The 20,834-nt window shown below is 54.8% G+C and overlaps 5 protein-coding genes across 5 annotated transcripts; 1 reads left to right on the forward strand and 4 right to left on the reverse strand.

Annotated features, from left to right (window-relative positions):
• Positions 1–1,594: 1,594 nt before the first annotated feature.
• Positions 1,595–1,969, reverse strand: MONBRDRAFT_10957 (uncharacterized protein; the record flags this gene model as incomplete). Its single annotated transcript, XM_001748760.1, has 1 exon — positions 1,595–1,969. The coding sequence occupies one exon, from the start codon at positions 1,967–1,969 to the stop codon at positions 1,595–1,597; it is 375 nt and encodes a 124-aa protein (XP_001748812.1).
• A 344-nt stretch (positions 1,970–2,313) lies between these two features.
• On the reverse strand, positions 2,314–4,576 carry MONBRDRAFT_10958 (uncharacterized protein; the record flags this gene model as incomplete). The annotated part of the gene is made up of 2 exons (XM_001748761.1): positions 2,314–2,480; positions 3,373–4,576. 2 exons carry the CDS (start codon positions 4,574–4,576, stop codon positions 2,314–2,316), a joined length of 1,371 nt encoding a protein of 456 aa, XP_001748813.1.
• Positions 4,577–6,310: 1,734 nt separating this feature from the next.
• MONBRDRAFT_33823 (uncharacterized protein) lies at positions 6,311–14,034 on the reverse strand (the record flags this gene model as incomplete). The annotated part of the gene is made up of 22 exons (XM_001748762.1): positions 6,311–6,814; positions 6,945–7,043; positions 7,130–7,258; positions 7,388–7,470; positions 7,583–7,655; positions 7,785–7,877; positions 8,130–8,226; positions 8,935–9,040; positions 9,396–9,494; positions 9,648–9,919; positions 10,010–10,098; positions 10,210–10,281; positions 10,411–10,978; positions 11,174–11,682; positions 11,977–12,048; positions 12,173–12,244; positions 12,351–12,422; positions 12,675–12,746; positions 12,870–12,941; positions 13,065–13,136; positions 13,234–13,305; positions 13,762–14,034. The coding sequence occupies 22 exons, from the start codon at positions 14,032–14,034 to the stop codon at positions 6,311–6,313; spliced, it is 3,570 nt and encodes a 1,189-aa protein (XP_001748814.1).
• Positions 14,035–16,202: 2,168 nt separating this feature from the next.
• MONBRDRAFT_10960 (uncharacterized protein) lies at positions 16,203–19,751 on the forward strand (the record flags this gene model as incomplete). The annotated part of the gene is made up of 6 exons (XM_001748694.1): positions 16,203–16,483; positions 16,592–16,725; positions 16,857–17,128; positions 17,243–17,347; positions 18,914–19,052; positions 19,525–19,751. 6 exons carry the CDS (start codon positions 16,203–16,205, stop codon positions 19,749–19,751), a joined length of 1,158 nt encoding a protein of 385 aa, XP_001748746.1.
• Positions 19,752–20,031: 280 nt separating this feature from the next.
• On the reverse strand, positions 20,032–20,743 carry MONBRDRAFT_28303 (uncharacterized protein; the record flags this gene model as incomplete). The annotated part of the gene is made up of 4 exons (XM_001748763.1): positions 20,032–20,149; positions 20,232–20,389; positions 20,536–20,607; positions 20,708–20,743. The coding sequence occupies 4 exons, from the start codon at positions 20,741–20,743 to the stop codon at positions 20,032–20,034; spliced, it is 384 nt and encodes a 127-aa protein (XP_001748815.1).
• Between the last annotated feature and the right edge of the window lie 91 nt (positions 20,744–20,834).

The raw sequence follows: 20,834 nt of genomic DNA on the forward strand, positions 1-20,834 counted from the left end.
GAGAGAGAGATAGAGAGAGAGAGAGAGAGAGAGAGAGAGAGAGAGAGAGAGAGAGAGAGAGAGAGAGAGAGAGAGAGAGAGAGAGAGAGAGAGAGAGAGAGAGAGAGAGAGAGAGAGAGAGAGAGAGAGAGAGAGAGAGAGAGAGAGAGAGAGAGAGAGAGAGAGAGAGAGAGAGAGAGAGAGAGAGAGAGAGAGACAGAGAGTTCAAGAGAGAGAGAGTTCAAGAGAGAGAGAGAGAGAGAGAGAGTTCAAGAGAGACACGCGAGTTCAAGAGAGTTAAAGAGAGTTAAAGAGAGAGTGACAGTGCGCGTCATCTTGATCACACACTTGATTTTTTATTTTTTTATTTTTTTTTATGCGTCGAGTCCGTCGTTGAGGGGGTCGTTGGTGCGCTGTGTGTTTGCCGTGTGTGAGATTGCGGGGGGAATAGGCGGGAAACGCATTGATCCTGACCGTGGGAGGTCAAGGTGGGCGTTCGTTTCTGTTCCACCGCGTCTTCGTGGGCTGTCCGGAGGGGTGCGCCTCCAGTTTTTTTTCCAAAGTGCCGTGCTCCAGGATTGAGCTTTGAAGCTGGGGGCCGCGTCGGGCACAATTTTTCTCCGTTTGGGAATAAGCCAGCAAGCGCTGTCCTGGGAACTTTGTCGATCTTGCCTCAAGCGTGACAAGCGTATTCTCTCAATTGTGCAGACGGGATTGCGCGCGGGCGTAAAAGCCCTCTTGTCCGGGCCGCGCCGACCCGCAAATACTTGCTTTTCAAGGAGAGCGTCCAGACCAGCATCATGTACTACGGCTTGGCACACGTATGCATTCATCGCTGCCGGTCGTCCCTCCTCTTTCTCGCCTCTCGACTTCTTCTGCGTATTGAGCCACCCTTGCTCGGTTGGGCTGGACTTGGTTTGGTGCCGCTCCGACTCATACAACCGTCTTCTGCCGTGCTGGGCCGTGTCCCCGGTCCTTTGCCACCTTGATGACCGACCTCTGCAGGCGTCGCCGCACGGCAATCATTCCAATGTGCACTGCGATACCATGTGTCCAACGCTCATGTCCACCCCCTGGGCCCCGGCTCTTTGGATCATCGGTTCGTTTCTCTCTCTCTCTCTCGCTTTTTTTTTTTTTTTTTGTTTTCATTTCCGCCGTCCTTTGACCGTGTTTATAATTTCTCTCAGACCACCTGCTATCAACACTTTTGTTTCCGTCCTTCTCACCTCGCAATCCGATGCGATCACTCGTACCTTCTAGTGATTGCATACGTGGCCGTGGTCGGAGTATCGGCCATTGTCATGGCCAAAGGAACTCGCCGTGCAACCTATCGCGTACGAGCATGCTTGGCGCTCGGACATGCTCCCATGCCCGCCATCCCTTGTATATACATCAGAACCATCCCTTGATCCTCACTTGGTCTGGCAAATAGACGGCCCTGCTGGCCCTGCAAATGATCCTTTGCATCGAGAGGGCGCTCTTTTTCACGGTCCGCGCTTGTGCCCCTTCTCACCGCTCCCCCAGCACGTTCAAGTGCTCATGCAGTGTCCCCCTGTCCCGCTGCTGATGGTTAGATCAAAGTGGATTGGTCCATGGAATCGCTCCTCGTGCTGGGCTACGCCGTACCCATCTGCCTGCAGTTTGTCACGTACGAGCCAGCCCGGGCTTCTTCCGAACCCGCCACCAAGGAGACCCGTGCTTTGCCGCGTCCGGCGCAACCTTTTGACCAGCTGTTATCTGCTGCAGGTTTTCGTTGCTGGTCCAGTTTTTGATGCAGCTCTGGCTGCTCATGAAACTCAAGGCCCACCTTATCAAGTGGCTCTACATTGGGACCGTCATCATCTGGCTCATTCTCATTGCAGGCATGAGCCTCTTCTATACCCTCTGCTCCCGGGGAAGATGGTGCGTACGCTTGTCGCACCATGTCCTGGCTCCATGCACCATTTTCGGCCTGCCAATTCAACCCTGACGTCTCTTTGCTGCCCTTCATGGCGCCGCTCAACAGTGAGGGTCACTCCAGCTCGGGCGGGTTTGATCATCCCATCTCATTCCTGTCGGCCATTGTGTTTGGAACCCTGACGGTCACGCTGGGCGTGGCCGGCTTCCAACTGCGTCGGTACGCTCCACATCGTTGTTTGTGCCGGCAATGTGCATGCCCGGCCGTCAGTCTCTTGAGAACGTACTGTGACCCTGCCTGGATGCTCGCTCATCACCCGCTTACACACGTCTTTGGCTTGCCTGTCGGTGGGCTGCTTAGCTTGCTGCTCAAGTTTATTCTGAGCTCTGCCATGCTGGCTGAGGTTTGTGCCCGTCCCGTCACTCGCTACTTGCTTTTCATCGGCCCTGAACCTCGTCACTGTCAGCTTCAGGCCTTTCTTCAATGCTCATTCGTCGTCCTGTCTTCAACATCTCCTTTTCCATACGTGGCAGCTCAAAGTGGTAACCCGACTCTTGTTTCTGTGGGTCATCATTTTTGCCATCCGCACAATCTGGTCCATTACCTACAGTGCCAATGCAAATGATCTCCAGGTGCGCGCCTATTATGCCGCCCTAGTTCTCTGTTCGTTTGCCTTTCTCCCACATCATCTCATTCGCCTTGCTGTGACAGATTCAACTCAACCGACTTCAGCATGATGACAAGCTCAACGCCTACTATGCGTGGACCGCAGTCTTCTTCTTCTTTTTTGAGGTTCGCCTGTGACTGCTGCGTACATTGCTTCCCATCGCTGCCCCGTCTGAACGCACATGCCCTTTTCATGCTCCTCGACATGGCAGGTGATGCCGTCGTCTGTGTTGCTATGGACCTTTAACCACTGGAATCAGCGGCGAATCTTGGAGATGAACCTCGGTTTGTCCCCATGCCTCTGCTGCTTGCCCCTTGCTGGCCTGCTTAGAAAGGCAGTTGCATTCACGTCGATTTGTGCATGTTTTATGTGATACAGAAGCCAACATTGTCAATGGGCCACCGCCCGACGAGCGCAGCAGCTTGATGACTTCGCACTAGTGGACCTTGTCAATGTGTGTACTCCATTTGGTTTCTCCATATTTTTTTTTTATATGTTAGCTTGCTTCTTGTAGACATGTGAAGGTGTTGTTTGAGTAAAAGTACACGACTCTCTCCTTCGTCTCTCCCACCCTGTTCCCGCGCCCTGTCTTGCTTGTCGTCGTTGTTGTTGGGTGCTATTGTTGCTTGGGATGCGGTCTGATTTTGAGCTTGGCAGGACAAGGTGCCGAGGGATTGATAGTACTGGAATTACATAATATTTGGACATGTGGGTCATGTTTGAACTTTGTGAGCGCCTTCCGCGCACTTCTCAAGCTGAAATGCCAGCGAGGCGGCCTGCACGAGGGTGGGGGTTGGTTGGTTTAGAAGTTTCGATTATGTACACTCACCATCCACCTCGGTGAGAAGAACCGCCTTGATGTCGGGCCAACCGACATTGTCACGACTAAAGTTGTAGGTTATGGGCTCGACCTCACGTCGGGCTTTGTCCAGGTCGAAGAGGGAGAGGGCGGGGAGGCGATCGCGAAGCATGGCGGTGGCCACGCGCATCTTGAGATGAAAATCGGAGGAGTGGGCCTTGCTCGTGCGCGGAGCATGGCCGGCACGCACAAAAGCATCGGTGGCCTGACGCTCCCGCAAGGACGTATAGTGATAGGCTTCAGCATGAATCCCGTACTTGCGCTTGAAGGCATCAATGCTTCGCTCCAGACAGGCCACTTGCTGGCGATTGAGCCAGGCAAGCTTGCCAGCGTAGGGGTTGATGACAATGATGATGACGTACGGTTCAATCTTTTCCGAGAGATGAAACTCGTACACGTCACCCTCGAGTTCCTGGACAAAGACGGTGGCTAGGAAGCGGGGCTGTATTTGGACCACCTCGCGTGTAAAGACCATGTGACCAAGTAAAGGGTTAAGTCCCCGCAGCTGGCGCCGCAGGCGCTCGAGGGGTACGGTGTGGGCCATGGAGCTGGCGGTCTGCACGTCTGACAAGGAAACAAGCTGGAGAAGCTTAATGTGAAGGCGAAGCGCAGCCAGACCAATGTCTATAAAGACCGAGAAGCGAGCATCGGGTTGGCTGGCGGCCGGCGCTGCCATGAGCGCATCAAGGCTGGGATATCGGGGGGCATCCGGGTGCGGGGCGGTCAGGAAGCTCAAAGGGTGCTGGGAGGTTTGGAGATGCTGTTGCTGAAAGGTAGCGAGCGCCGCGTGCAGCTCATCCCGAGGCACATCGGCCCACATCGGCAGTTCACCGCGGGCGGGATCAAGCACACAGACCTCCACCATGGGTTGGAAGTTGTCACAGAGGAAGAAGCAGATAAAGCCACGCTGCTCTGGTAACCGACGACGGAAGAGGAGCTTGAAGCGCCCGCGGCGAAACCGAAGGTTGATGAAGTTGCGACGCTCATTCCGCACCAGATTGGCAGCCAGCATGTGCGCTAGCATGGGGTCAATCTCCCCCAACCGTCGAGTCACCTGCCGCACGGCATCCTGCGCCTGCTGCGGCGATAACGCCTGATCCGACTGCCGCCACGCCTCGACCAGCCGGCAGTTGGGCAGCACCAGCTCCGTCGCCGTCGCCGTCGCCACTGCCATGACTTGCTTAAATATAGAAAATACTTTCTGAACAACGATAACATGTGGGCAGTGGAATTAACAAGTTTGTGTTGGTTTGAAAGTAAAATAGTTTTATTTTGAGTTGGGTCGGATTTGCGGACTGGACAGAACGCGATGAAGACGCTGGTGATGGACGGGCTGCCGGCGGCGATGGTGGCTCTGGCGGCGGCGGGCGTGTGGGGGGCGCAGGTGCATACTCGGCATTGGTGGCAGGAGCTTGAAGCAGATCCAGGTGCGGGGTGTTGGGCTGTGTCATTGTGGTGGGTGGGGAGAGATGCTTGAAGACCGGTGTGCCCGTGCCACTTTTGTTTTGATTCTGGCGTCGCAGCTCATTTCCGCACTTTGATGGCTTTCCAATGCCGTCTGTGCGGGTGTGAACAGGTCCATGGTGTGAGCATGATCACCATGACCGCTTCCTACGAGAGCCTGCCAACGCCCTGACAGATTTCGCCTATCTGATTGTGCGTGGCTCTCTCCAACTGCCTACTCGTCTGACTTGTCCAAACGCCTGGCTCACCAGGACCAAATCACTGGCAATGGGCTGCCGTGTCTGGGCGCGCTCCTGTTTTGTGCTTGACAATCGTCGTGTATCTCGTGGTGGGGTTGCTGATAGGTGGCTGCCTTGGTGCTACGCCGGGCGCTCCGGCTCTACAGCCCAAAGGCCGGTCGCCGAGTCTCGAGCTTTGAGCATAGGATGCGCGGTCCCGTTCTGGCCTATGCGGCTATCAATGCCCTTCATGCGGCTGGATCCTTTGCCAATCACGCGTGCCGATGCTTTCCAGGGCATGTGGCCGATGTCTTTGGCATGTATTGGACGGTGGCAGGCTTGTTCGGCTTTTATCAGATGCGTGCCCTGATGACTGCCGGAATTGTCACTACAAAAGCAAGCCAGTTGTGGTTCCTGTTGCATGGCATGGCGGCTCCCGTAGTGTTGTGGCAGCTCTCTCAGTATCGGTATGCAGACCCACTCTGCCACCGCTCGGAGAATTTAACCGTCACCACGCTTGTGGTGGGCATGTTGGCCTGCTACGCGCTACATCTTTACCTCACCCGTCAGATCAAGGTGAGCCATGGAAAAAAGGGAAATTGGCACGCTGTTGGTTCCCAACTTGTTGGTCCGAATCACCGACGCCCATGTCGAGCAGGTCGTAGGACGCCGGCTCGACCGGCTGGGCATGGCACTGGCGGCCTTGATTTTTGGCAAGGTGAGGCTAGCTGTTACGCATCGTGCCTCTTCTGGCAACACGTCGCCCCAGGCCTAAACGCTGCTGCTGTTTTGAACCGGATATAGGTGGCACAGGAGCTCGATATTCACCGCCTCTGGTGTGAACCAGATAGCTGGCTTCAGGGCCATGCCTTGTGGCACGTCAGCTCTGCTATGGCCATCTGGCTGGCACTCGACGTCGTCTTGAGCGAGGAGCAAGCTTTGCCAATCAAAAACGGGCATAGTCGAGAACGGGTGCCGTGAAAGCCTCCTCATCTTCTTTTCTCGATTTTGTTTGGACTTTTTGAACGAGAGCTTGATAGGAAAGCTTGATAGACACTAGCGCGTCAATTGAATCGAATCGACAAAGCCGAAAGCCCCCAAAAACAAACAAAAAAAAATCAAAAATCAAAAATAAAACAAGGATGGGGACAAGGGGCACGGCGAAGAAGCGCAGAAACAGACAAAAGAACACGAGAGTCCAGGGGACTCAAACGCTGAACCTAGACCTAGTTGAGATAGGTGATGAGGGCGGTTTGACGCTCGACGGCGCGGTCGATGAAGACCTTGAGGGCAGCGAGGTGAAGCTCCAAGTATTCGGCAGTTGTGTAAGCGTGATCGATAATGCCCTTGGCGGCTTCCTCGGTGGCAAGAATCGGGGCGATGTCTGCGGCTTGCCAGTCGTTGAGCATGGCCTGCACCTTGGCCACGTCGGCAGGTAGGAGGAGCGCGGCGGGGGCGATAAAAGGGCTTGCAAGCTGCTCGCTGGGCACATATTCGCAGTTGATAAAGGTAAAGGGTTGGAACCCAAAGACGGGTTGCGTGCCCAGGTGGAGCATGTATCGGATGCGGAGGACATTGACGGTGCCTTCGGTGGGCAAAAAGGCAGCGGCCAGCCTTTCCTTGAGCTCATCGGCTTTGAGCTTCTCGGCCGGAACTTGAAAGCGTTCGTCTAGGGGCAAGAGCTGCTCGGGCGCCAGCTTGCGGTACTTGGGCAGGGGCTCGCCGCTGGGCTGCGGATGTGAAGGAGAAGCGAGGACATGAGCTTTCGATGTGATTTTGATGTGGTTTCAAAGTGACCGAGGGCAGGTTGGCAGATGATGATTGTCATGACCGAGGGGACAGGTGTGAGGCCGGGCTCACATCATTGGCTTGAACAAGTCGACGCGAGTGTGCGTGTTGCACTCCACGAATGCCGGGCATGTGATCGATCTTGTAGCCCTTTTTGATCTTGGTCATCATCTGAGCCGCGAGGGTGGCATTCCACGAAAGAATGAGCGTTTGAGGGGGCGATGGGGCTTGCTGGGGGGGGGGGCGGCGTTACGTACAAGGTGTTCGGCCCCAGCCATGGCTTGGGCCGGGGTATCGTACTCGTCTGAGCGCCCCGGCGCGGTGCAAGCACCGACAGAGCCAAACTTGCTAGTGTAACAGGGCTTGCTGCTCGTGCTGACAGCACACTGGCGGTGAAGTACAAGGGGCAGCAGGTTCGGTTGGATCAGGCTGAGACGGGTTGGGCGCAAAAGGGGGCGGCAATTCAGAAACAAAAAACAAAACAAAAACAGAAGGTATATGGGATCATAACGTACAGTGTAAGCCTTGTTGTGGCGGCCACGTGTATCAGAGACGCGGGCGTGGGCGTGGGCTGAAGCCAACTTGGCCTTGACGGCGTCTGGGAAACGGGCTAACACCAAAGCCGTGAGCGGGCTGGCCTGGGATTGTGGCAACGGTGCAGAGGGTGGGGTGGGTGGTGCTTAATCGAGGCGACCGATCAAGGCACCTACTGGAGAAGATGTAGGTCAAGGCTGGCCCGGCCTTGTCGAGATCCAGGCGGTTGAAGTCATCCGACTCTGGTTTCTGAAAAGGAAGAACCACAAAGGCTGAGCGCGGGTTCGGCAGAGCAAGTGTGTGTGTGTGTGTGTGTGTGTGTGTGTGTGTGTGTGTGTGTGTGTGTGTGTGTGTGTGTGTGTGTGGCGGAGAACGGACCATCGTCTTTGGGTCGAGGGAGAGGGTCTTGAGATCGTCGCTAGTCAAAAAGTCCGAAAGGGCACTGGCGTCCATGTCGCGCAGCGCCGCCACCTGGTCAGTGGAGACTTGCACAGCCCAAGAAAAGATACCCATGGCGCTGTTGTGGGAGGACGGATCAAAAGGCGCAATCTGAGCTTTCAGCACAGGACCATCGACGGAGGGGGACCAGGGGGGGCGGGGCATACCTAGTTGCTACTGAGGTCCACGTCGTCAGAGAAGAATGTGCTTGAAAAATGCCACCCCAACGCCGTAGTCATTCCCTTCCTTCTGGTGGCGCGCCAGCGGTGGGCGGTGTCACAACACAGACGAGAGAGAGAGAGAGAGAGAGAGAGCTTTAGAGAGAGCTTTAGAGAGAGAGAGCTTTAGAGAGAGCTTTAGAGAGAGAGAGAGAGAGAGAGAGCTTTAGTGAGAGAGAGAGAGAGAGAGAGAGAGAGAGAGAGAGAGAGAGAGAGAGAGCTTTAGAGAGAGAGAGAGAGAGAGAGAGCTTTAGAGAGAGAGAGAGGCACACACCACCAAGCAAAAGGAGGATTTAGGCCAAAACAGGCTCACATGCGTCTGAACGTGTTGTTGTTGAGGGACAATGGACGTGTACAATGTCATGTCGTCTCCTTTCCCACAGAATTTTATCCATTTCGTCTCCATTTCGTGACGGTGGTGTGGGTGGATGCTGATGGGGTCAGGCAAGACACCAAATTTAGTATTTTACTTATCAACTGACTTGGCTTTTTGAAACGACATTCTCGGTTGTTTGCCATCGAGCCCAAGAGACCTCCTCCTTCATAGGGGGAAATGATCCATGATGTCAACCAGATGAGAGAGGCTGATGGGATGTGGCTGGGCTCGATGACCGGATTCAAAACAGCAGCCTCTCGACTGGATGTCAACCACTCAACCCGCTGTCGTGACTTGCAGCGTCGGCACTATAGCGCGGTTTCGTCATGCAAGGCCAACGCATTGGCCACCGTCTATTGGTGCCACAAAATGAACGACAGAAGCATGGACCGGAGCAGGGCGCGGGGCACGGTGCCCGTGAGACAGAAAGACATGTGAGGGTGGCAAGCAGACAAAGGGATCGGCCACACGCTCAGTCTCGAGACGCGGTACTCACCCAGGCGGCGGTGCTGTGTTGGGCCGGAAGCAACTCGAGCAACTCGAGCAACTCGGCAAACGAAGATCGGGATTCTGGAGCGGCTTGAAAGCAGCCCGCAACCATGCTATGCACACATGTCAATGGATTTATGAGACTGCCACAAGCTCAGCACAGCTAGAAACGCACCAGGAATGCCATGCTACGGTGACACACCGCTGTGCGATCACCGGAGCTCCGGGCGGGAGAGGCAGTGTGACGCCCGCTGAATAATGGCAGGAAGGCTCAAGCCCTGCCAAGGCGTTGCGCCATGAGTGATCAGCTCCCACACTAAGACACCAAACGCCCAAACATCCGAGTGTTTGGAATATCGCCGTGCCACCAAGCACTCGAGTGCCATCCATCTGTGCGCGCATGATCGAGATGTTAGCAGAGCCGTGGGATAGGAGCGTAAGGCAGGGGAGGGGGTCGTGGCTTTTTACGTTGCCAGGTTCCACGCGAGCTGGGCACATCATACCGGAAGGGCATCTCGCTGTCTGCAACACTCCGATAATACTCCGAGCTTGGCATGACCCGAGACACTATCGTACATCCACACACAAAGGTTCATACGTCGGCCAAAGTGCAACACATATGGGACGCACTGGACCATGACAAGACAGCCAGCAAAGTCCCCCCCCCCATTGGTGGGAAAACGGAAAAAAGGAAGAAAGAAAGAAATAAGAAAAACCAACCAAACAAACAAACAAGGAGGGCGGTTCTCAACTGACAGCCAAAATCGCCCAGTTTACAGTTGAACGCTGGGTTGACCGCCATCACAAGCACATTCCGCGCGGCGATATCGCGGTGTACAATTTCAAGCTTGGCCAGGTATGCCAGAGCCTTGACCATCTGACGCAAGGCTTGATACAGCTGAGCCTCGCTCAGCGGGGATCTTCGCACAAAGTCGCGGAGGTTACCGTGTGGTGCCCACTCGAGCACTGCCGATACATTCGATCGCTCGGCCCTGCACAAAGGTGTTCTCAGCCCACAAAAGCAGCCAGTCAGCTTGTGCCAACAGACCCAGTACTACATCAGCGCAGAGAACACGACTTACACTCTGAGCATCACGCCGTGAAGCCCAATGATGTTGGGCTGATCACGAACACTATGCAGAAGCATGATTTCACGCAACCACGCCGAAAGCTATTCCCACCCCCGCCCCCAGCGTCATTCCCACGCGAGCAGGTGAGACCGAAAGTTGAAGTCATAAGTTCCTGGGAACAGCTTTGGTTCAAAATCACAAGAGCGACTCACCGTCGTTTTGTCGGCATCGCATTCCTTGATGGCAACATGTCGTGACCCCTGTTCGGCATCTACCAGGCTTGCCTGGGCATTAGGAACAAACATGTGGTGGGCGCGTCAGACAAGTCGCGGTCGTGCTGCGAGAGGCAGCCGATATAACACGGTGACGCACGAGTCATGAGCAATTGGTGCTTGGCAAAGCACTCTACATACCCGATAGACATTGCTGAAATGGCCATGGCCAATCACTTGTTCGACAGTGACAGCATCAGAGTCAACCAGCTCAAGCGGCATTGAATGCAGATGAGGATAGGCAGCAGCAAAGTTTGCACGAGCTTGGTGCATCAATGTGAGGACCTGACTCTCCATTGCCGTTCGCTCGATGCGACGACGTGTGCGCCGGAACATTGTGTATGCGATCGCGGCGACGACGGCCAGCAGCGTGATTGACGTCGCTACTGCCACGACGACAATCATAGATGAAGCGTTGGCTGATGAGCCCTTTGATTCAGAGGTCAAAGCGGCCAGTGTTGTCATCGTTGCTGCTGTTGTTGTTGGAATGACACCATCAACCTGTGTCGTATACTGTGTGTCGAATCCTGCCAGCGAAGGCAGGGTGGGGGCTGCGCCAAATGGCACACCGTTGCTCTTGAGGCCGAATAAGGCGCCTTCAATAAGTTGATATCCAGCACGGAGTGGCACTTCCTCACTCAGAGGGCTGATCGAGCGCAGGGTGACCGCCATCACCACCCACGGTCTCGGGCGCTCCGTCACCAACATGCTACACACATGCCGAGGCCAGGTGGTGGGGAGTGTCAGGTCATGGCGAGCTATCGCACCAGCGGGCGCGCGCAGAAGCTCTTGGGCGCAGAGGGCGAGAAGAGAAGAGAAGAGAAGAGGTGATGATGCAAAAAGAGGCTTTGTCTGAAGCTTTCAATCTGAACATGCTTCAAATCAAATAGTCTGGTGTACGTACCGAGCACTGCCGAGGGCAAAGTAGAGCTCTGCGGCGTCCCAGTTGCGCACGGCGCCGCGCCAGGAAAGGCACGAGTGATTACCGGCGCCTTGAGGTACAACAGATTGGATGACACCGTGCTGAACCCACAGCTCGATCTGGCTGATGCAGTCTCGATCCAGAAAGCTTGGGAGGTCGTGGCTAACGGAGCGCAATCCCAGAACACCACGGCACGAGGCTTCGTCTTCTCCATTTGGGCAATCATCAACACCATCGCAAACTTGCACAATGTCGAGAACGCTGCCAGTGGACGAGCACACCACATTCTGAGCTGGTTTGGGACAAAAGGGGGCGTCTTCGTAGGGTGGATCGAAGCACTTGCACTTGATCATGTCAAGGGCATCGGGGCTTCGGTTGCTGGCGCACTGGATGTATGAAGTTGCAACGGTCATTTCAGTGTACCCTGGCTCACTGTAGGCCAAGCCTCTCCACCAGACGTTGTAGGGGATGCTGGTGAGGCTGTCGTCGTACTGTCAGCACAAGGCCCAGGACGAATGAGACATGGGAAGTAAACCATCATAACAGTTACGCATGCACAGACATCCACCTGCAATCGTGGCATTCGAAAATCGTATCACATACATAAACATCCAAATCGCCGCCAACGCTTGTCAAGTTCCCGAGCCCATCGATATTGATCAAAGCTTCATTGCGCTGGACGACAGCCGACCATGGACGAATGAACAGCTGAGAAACTTGTGGTGCGCCACTGCTGCAGCGCAGACACATTTTCCATCATCGAAGCCAACCATGATATGACAAACCTTACCATCCAAAGAGCCACCAACGCTTGTCAAGCTCCCGAGTCCATCGAGATTGGTCAGGGCGTTATTGTACTGTCCGACAAGAAGGCCATGAGAGGATGAAGATAAATGAGAAACATGTAGTATGCCGCCGCTCCAGCTACTCAAGAGCACACTCATTCATTTCATCGTAGAGGTCAAACGTGTTATGACAAACCTTAACATCCAAGGAGCCGCCAATGCTTGTCAAGCTCCTGAGCCCATCGCCATTGGTCAAAACGGGGTTGAACTGTCCATCACAGGTCATACCCGATGAGTTAATCACAAAATCACTGCGCATACACAAGCGCATCCAATCGATGAACAATAGTAAAATATTATTTCTTACGACGTACCTGAACGTGCAGGTTATCGCCAACACGGGTTAGGCTCCCGAGCCCATCGACATTGGTCAAAGCTTCGTTAATCTGTCAGACAGAGGGTGAATACGACACTCGTATAACGGTATTGCTCCGCACACATATCCAATTGTTGAGTTCGAGCGTTTGATGACATACGGTAACACCCAAGGAGCCGCCAACGCTTGTCAAGTGCCCGAGCCCATCGACATTGGTCAAGGCGTCATTAATCTGTCAGACAGAGGGTAAATACGACACTCGTATCACGGCATTGCTCCGTACACATATTCAATCGTCGAGTTCGAACGTGTGATGACATACCCTAACATCCAAGGAGCCGCCAACGCTTGTCAAGTGCCCGAGCCCATCAACATTGGTCAAGGCGCGATTGTACTGTCCGACAGAGTGCCGTGGGTGAATGAGGCAAGTGAGAAACTTGCAGTACGCCCACCGCTCCAATTCCTCAAGTACACAGGCATTCGTTCAACCGTAGAGGTCGAATATGTGATGACATACCAAAACACTCAAGGAGTCGCCAACGCTTGTCAAGTTCCCGAGCCCGTCGACATTGGTCAAAGCTCCAATGCTCTGTACGACAGAGGGCCATGAGCGAATGAGACAGATGAGAGACTTGCAGTGCGCCCACCGCTCCAATTCCTCAAGTTCACAGTCATTCGTTCAATCGGAGAGGCCGCTCGTGTGATGACATACCCTCAAATCCACATAGCCGCCAACGATTGTCAAGCTCCCGAGCCCGTCGACATTGGTCAAAGCTTCATTGTTCTGTACGACAGACGACCATGAGCGAATGGGACACTCGTATCATGTCATTGTTCCGCACACATATGCAATCGGAGAGGTCGAACGTTTGATGACATACCCGAATATTCAAATAGCCGCCAATGCTTCTTAAGCTCCTGAGCCCATCGAGATTGGTTAGGGCGATATTATTCTGTCCAACACACCAGCACAGCACAACAGTTAGGTGAGAGACTGACAGTTTATCGTTAGTGCAGGTGGTACCATGTTTCGATGTGATGAACGCCAGGCATGGGCAGCTCATATCGATCCAAAAGATGTTTGACACCGCATGAGCATATCTTCGCTCTCAGGAAAGATGACCCTTCGAGCGGCAACAACGACAACAACAACAAATCCAGCTCCATTCCTTCTCGATGCTGTCTGATATCACCACCTCCCATCACCCATCTCGCCCCTGAATCTTCCTTCCCATATCTCATCGAAACAATCTCAACACGAGACAACCCATCACCACAGAACCCATCCGGGGTTGCTCGCCAATTCTTCTCAACGCCAAGTCTCACAACGGGGAAAGCAACAAGACAAGCAAACAGCGTCGCGATCTCGGCCGCGCATCTACGACAACTGGCAATGGTGCTCAACCCACCTCGATTTTGAGGTTCCCGCTCACTTCAACGAGCTTGTCAAACACGCTCAGTCTCCGTGCCGTCAATGAGCCACATACGGATAAAGTGATGTTACCGAGAACATGCGTCACATTTGTGGGCACGTCAAGCGAGCAGCCAACTGTGCCCGAGTACAGCACGGGATCGTCTGTGGGCGTGGGTCCAGCCATGGCGACATGATGCGTCACCGCTTGAATCAACACCAGGACCACGCCGCACACCACCCAGCGCATCATCATCCTCATCATCACCATCCTCTAGAAAAAGCCAAATTGCTCATGTACATGTTTTTTTGTACTGATATGACATGATAAAAACGAGTCCGACGAACCCCCTCCCCCCCGCCCCCTCCTTCTGCTCGGATGTGTAAATCATGGATGTCTGCCACATGGGATGTGTCTCAGCGGCCCTTCCTCTCTCATTCCATTCCCTCTCACACCCTTTCCTTAATGCCAAGTCGTGGGAGGCGGGAGGCGGCGGGGGTCGGATCTGGCAGCCGATCTTTTGGAAGTTCCGCCAACGGCACCCGCTTGGTCATGCCAAACAACTATATTTCCTGTTGGAACAGGTTTAACTTCGATTCTAATAAAATTTGTTCAAGCTAGCTGTCTCTCCGCTGTGCGCTCACTCCTCCCCAGTCCTCGATCTCGCAGATGATTTCCCTCTCATTCCGATGTGCCGAGGGCATCTGGCTATCTTGCGCCCCTGCTTCTGCCTTGATGATGACGATTGGCTCAGCTGGCAGTGGCAAGGAAGAGGGCGGTGCCATTAAAATCTTTTTCTAGTGATGCTGGTAGGGAGAGGTGTTGGTGCACGTCGCGCTGGCTTGGGGAGCAAAGTTGGGCGTTGCTCTCTTGCAAGGCTGCCAACGACCATACCCCCTGACCAAAGGGCCCCGTATTCAAACACAGTTGATCATGAGCCACTCGCAGCAGTGCACGCGCGCAGGTCAAAGTGCACACAAAGGCCTCTTTGGCAAGGACGCAGGCGGTCACATACGAGATGGCGGCTCTTGCCATGGGCAGCCAGGACTAAAATCTGGTCAGGGTGCTCCAGCCACTCGGGGGCCACGTGCTTCGTGCTTCTCGGCCTAGCGCCACAGCACCCAATCAAATCAAAACACACACATAGCCCGGCCGCAATATCTATCATCTTTCCACACCTTGCCCTTGGTCAGCTCGAGTCTCCACGCTCTTACGTGACAAACTGAACCTCCACGGACCCTGCGACGGGAGACGTTCCAGCCTCACTGGGGCAAGGGCGCTGCAAGATAACGCCGACAATCAAGGTCCAATGGCTACTGTGGCCCCCGCGCAGTTCGGGCTCATGGTTGGGGGAGGCATCATAGGGCAAGGCCACACACTGGCCTGCCGCTATGGCTGCCACGAGCTCCTGGGCTGTCCATGCCGTTTGCAAATTGACCACGCACGCGTAGCGCTTCGAAAGCAGCGCGCCCATCTCCGAGGCCCGAAACATTTCTCCTTCTACCGTATATTTGGCCGCCATGGCTCGTGCCAGCAGATCTGCCGATACCTCGTCAATGTTTCGCTGCACGCGCAGGGCTGCCGTCGCTTCCATTCCGGGCAGGTCATGTGGTGTCAGACCCAGGATGTGGCTGGCCATGGCCAACGCCGTAATCCCACACCTACAATACCAGCATGCCGGCAAATGGGCACCGGTCCAAAAAAATAAAATAAAATAAAAATAAAAAATAAAATAAATCTGGTGAGCCTGCTCCAAGCGTCTTGGACAGAGATGGGCCGCTCGTCGTACATGGGGCCATTCTGCAGCAGCGCAGGCGCGGTCCGATGCACCAAGACAAGGGCGTCATGCCCCTCGCCCAGCTGGAAAAATCGCTCCGCCCGTGCCAGCGCCGCCTCTACCCGCGGCGCCGCCTCCAACTCCTACATCACCAGCGCCCATTTTAGACCAAACACTACCACCACCACAATTCACCATTCACCATTCACCCCCCTCCTCCCATCCCTCAAGCGCACCTCATGCTCCGGGCCCAGGAACCGCATCCCGGTCCAGGTGCCAGTTGACAAGGTCCCGAATTTTAAAAATTTCAAAGTTTAAACTTGAAAGAGTTTGAGAGTTTGAGAGTTTGAGAGAGAGAGAGAGTTTGAGAGTTTGAGAGAGAGAGAGAGAGAGAGAGAGAGAGAATTGGTTTGGTCGGTTTGAGAAAGAGAGAAATAAAGAGCAAAGACACAAAGGAAAAGCACAACTACCAGAGAGAGAGAGCGAGAGAGAGAGAGAGAGAGAGAGAGAGAGAGAGAGAGAGAGAGAGAGAGAGAGAGAGAGAGAGAGAGAGAGAGAGAGAGAGAGAGAGTTTGATTGAGAGACTCAAACGAAATTATTGAGATCGAGAGATTGAGATCGAGGGGGAGATTGAGATCGAGACAGGGAGAGGGGGGAGAGCATGTGGGGGAGGGGGGTGATGCGAGGGGGTGTGGGGCGGTGGTTGGGTGGAGTGAGGCGGGGGTTGTGTGGGAGGCGTAGTGATGCGCCTGTTGCCATTGTCACGGGGTCGAGTCAGGGCATTGGTGGCGCCATTGCCGAGGCCCTGCGCCGAGAGGGGTACAAGACCTATGGATTTGATGTGGCGCCTCTGGAGCAGCGAACACAGCAGGAGGATGAGCTCATCGTTGATGTGGCCGAGTTTGATCACGTCCGCGCCGCCGTCGACATTATTGTTGCCAGGTAGGTTGAACCATGGGCCACTGGGCATGTTTGGGTAGCAGCAGAGCTCTCTGGATCGCGCTCAATGCTTGCCCTCTACGCGCTTGCCGCTCCCGCCTTCTGTGTCAGGCATGGCCGCATCGATGTCTTGGTGAACAATGCCGCCGTGCAACCGGCCCAGGCCGGTGTGGCCCTGCATGAGATTCCCGAGGTTTGGTGGAACCGCACCCTTGCCGTTAACATCAACGGCGTTTACAATACCGGTATGCTTCCCCTGTTTCCCCGTCAGTCCAGTGATTCTCTTCTCGTCGTGCTTCCCTTTCTTTGACGCCCTTGACCATGTACAAGTAAATCTTACTCCACGTTCTTCTGGCAACACTCTTCAATGTACTAGCGCGCGCGGTGGTACCTGTGATGATAGAACAACACAACCGGGCCCAGGTTGTCGCCGACCCAGCACCAATCAACTCGGTGCACGACAGCATGCCCATTCCCACTACGGGTGGTGGGGCCATCGTCAACATTGCTAGCGTGCAGGGTATCATGTCCCAACCGGCAGTAGGTGCGTACTCGGCCACCAAAGGCGCCATCCTCAGCCTTACCCGCACCATGGCCTGTGACTACGGTCGCTACGGTATTCGCGTCAATGCCGTCAACCCAGGCACGGTGAGTTTGATGCCCCTCCTCATTCAACTACCTCTCACCTTTCGTCCCGTACATGTTTCCATCGCTCACTTCTTGGCCGGGCCGGAACAACGGGGCGCACTGTACTCTTCGCAGGTTGACACGCCCCTAGTGCGTCACAACGTGGAGCGCGCGGGTGCCACCATGGAGCAGGCCGGGGCGATTTATCCCCTGGAATCTCGAGTTGGTCAGCCCTCGGAGGTAAGCGTTTGATCTGCACCAACCCCGACAACTGGCGAGACGAGCACCGCCAAATCTTCACGTTGCGTGTTTGTTCGTGCACGCAGATTGCACAAGCCGTCTTGTTTTTAGTGAGCAAGCAAGCCTCCTTCATTAGTGGCACGCATCTCAATGTGGATGGCGCTATTCTTGCTCAAGGCGGTTGGCATAGCACCACCTGAATTGCCGCCGCATTCAACTTGTTCAAGCTCCGATGATGAGTGCGCCGGTGTAGGTCCACATTCAAGTTCCTCGATCTTTTTCCTTCCCCCCTCACCTTTTGGCTTTTTCTGGGGTGTTTTTTTTTCTTGGTTGAGACATGGATGACCAATTGTGGCCGACTCTTTCTGGCTTCGGCCTCTGGGTAGCAATCGGAATACCATTAAGCGCTGGCCCATTCGCGCGCAGAAGCAATCTGATAGATCTAATAGGGACTACTCATCTGCTCACGCGATGGCAAAGTTATCGCCCACCATCCCGGCCATGCAAGAATTGACAAACGACCGACCACGCCACATCCCCCACAATTAATCCCTCCCACCTCCACTGCGCCTCCCCTTGCACCCTTCCACCACCAGTCCTCTCGCCAATTAACATGCCAACCCCTTTCTTCTCAATTATTTCGATGAAATGTTTCTTTTGAGTACTTTACGCCCCCTTTGTCTTGATCGGTGTGTGTGTGTGTGTGTGTGTGTGTGTGTGTGTGTGTGTCTTCTCGAAAGAGGTTTTTTTTATTTTTTATTTTTTTTAAGCGCGCGGTCGCTGTTTCTGGCGCGTCGGCGTCTCTCTCTCTCTCTCTCTCGCTCGCTCTCTCTCTCTCTCCCCATTTCACTTCTTCTCTTTGTGTGCGTGTGTTCAAGGGGTTGATGTACTCCTTTGACGTTGAGGGCTGATGCTTGGTGGAGCGCAGCGCGTGGGACTTTAGCGGAAGGAGTGAGGGCAGCAGGGTGGAGGGGCATTGGGGTGCGCTTGCGAGGCCAGTGGGCGTGATAGTCAGGGTAGTGCGGCTGTACCGTTCTGCTCCCTCGCTGCATTGGGGTTGGCCATGCAGGGGCTGGCGGTGGTTCGGTGTCGTCAATCACGTCCGGGGTGGCGGTCAGGGCCGCTCGCCGTGCTGATCGCCCCCATTGTCGTGCTCCTTATGCTTGACGTCGGTCCCGTGCAAGGCCGACACAGTCCCGAGGCCTTTGCTTGCTTGGCCGACCCGGTCGCACCCCGTGCGTACACTCCCACATGTTTGCGTTAGCCCCACATCAACAAACAAGGACCTTTCTTCCGACCCTCACCGAGCATCGCCCTGTCATTGGCATCTTAGCGTGGACCCCGGCCGCACTGGACCCGGAGCCATTCATTCCTCGTCGCATCGTCCAGACATGGAAGACCAAGGAACCTCTCGATGTGGGTTCAGTCTAAGCCATCCTGCGATCCTTTATCACCCCACAAATCCCGGAGCCATCTCTTCTCGGTCCTTGGTCGCTGCCTTGTTTTTGTCCCGGCTTGACGAAGTCTTTTCGTTTACCATTCGTGCAACATTGTGGTTGCCCACAGGCCCAACTCGCCGCCTACGTGGCTCGCTGGCAAGCCCTTAATCCCGACTTTGACTACGTGCTCTATGATGACGCCGATGTGGATGCGTTTATACAAACACGGTTCCCGCGCTATGCGCCGTTGCTGACCTCGCTTCAGCGTAAGCCGCCTGACTGCCGAGCGCGCTTTCACAAATTCTTCTATTCAGGGCTCAACGTCTCCTCACGGCGATCTCACAACCCGTGACAGCTCGCGTACGGATCCAAAAGTTTGACATCTTCCGACTTCTTGTCATTTACCAATACGGCGGGTGCGTGCAGACTCGGTCAAGTTTTTTTTTTTTTTTTTTGGGTGTCTCGCAGCCACCGGCTCCTTTCGCCGACCGCTTGCTGACCTCACGACGACATGAAATAGGTACTATTTTGACATGGATGTGGAGCCACTGGCACCGCTCGAACCCCTGAATTGGCATGTCCAAGATGGGTGCATCTTTCCCCACGAGGAATATATTCCGACGCATGTGTGCCAGCGTCAGCACCCTTACGGCCGCTGGAACTTCCCGGAGATTGATTGCTCACGCGAGTTTCCTCAGCTGGGCCAGTTTGCCTTTGCCTGCCCACCACGCCACCCAGCGCTGCTCCTCATCATTGCACGGATGTTGGAGCGTATGGCACAACCTCGTGCTCGATACAGCGACGTGCACATCTTTTCCTCGACAGGACCCGATTATCTGACCCATCTCTACGTTGGCTCTGCGCACCTGCAGCAAAACATCACCGTTCTCTATCCCGATCCTTATGCCAAGTTCCAGTTTGGCAATATTGCCCGCCATCACATGCACGGTTCCTGGCGGGGCTGAGAGAACCCAGTGATGTCCCTCGCACGCCGCTGAATCCGCGATATCATAAGAAAAAAAAAATCGAGCTCGTTCTGAAGTCGGAGCGAGACTTGCGGTCTTGTAGAGAAGTCATCAAGCACATCGATTTGTGCGCACATTAATGCATAAAGAGGCAAGACTTCGGCACCAGGCAGACCCGAGTAGGGGGCAGTTCAAGTGCAGGAGGAAATGGCCATTCAACAGTGGTTCGGGCATTGCCGGCACAGCCAGGCGCGAGTGCCAGATCCGGGCGAGTGGCCTGCTAGTCCTCGAGGGTAGCCAAAAGATCGTCAATTTGCCGCTGCAAAGCCGTCTGCGCTTGCACCGCCTGGTCGCGCTCAAGACTCAGACGTGCAACGCGCGCGGCCACTGCTTCCAACCTAAGGTGCCATGCCAAGTGCCAACGGTTCAATGACGATGACATTGCTAGGGCAGTTCTTTGCAGCAGCAGCCCTCGCTTACTCGGTGGCAGCACGTTGTTGCTCGGCTTGCGTCTGTTGTAACTGCTCCCCGACGCGTGTTTGGCGCTGGTTTGCCTCCTGCAATGCACCCTCTAGCATTTCAATCCTCTTATCCTTGGTGGCGAGCATGCCCTCGGCCCGAATGGCGCGCGCCTCGGCCTGCACAATACCGGCATCAAGTTGATGGAGCAGCGACGCTATCGGCTTATCTCAAACAGCCTTTGGTGTGACCACCCAACCCCTTTCCCTTCAGGGCCGAAAAAAAAGAAGAAGAAGGAGAGGGCAAAAGCTGGCGCGCACTCTACCTCAAGGCGAAGTGCATCCAGTTGTTCGACATGCTCAAGTGCCGCCTCCAACGTGCCTCGCAGATCCAAGGCCTGCAAGAAGCGCAGATCAGCAAAGGTAAAAAAGGGCGGGGGGAAGGAAAGAAACCAAGTGCGATTCCTATCATCCAGCCTGCCAAGACGCCTCACACACCTTCTTCCTCAACCCCTGATCAGCAGTTGCTGCCATGTTCAAAGGTCAACGCCCTATGCCCGCCCTTTGGAATCCGTCTTGTCCCAATGCTGCACAGAGAGAGAGAGAGAGAGAGAGAGAAAACACA

Source organism: Monosiga brevicollis, genomic scaffold, assembly GCF_000002865.3.
Source record: "Monosiga brevicollis MX1 MONBRscaffold_25 genomic scaffold, whole genome shotgun sequence".
Taxonomy (NCBI): domain Eukaryota; class Choanoflagellata; order Craspedida; family Salpingoecidae; genus Monosiga; species Monosiga brevicollis.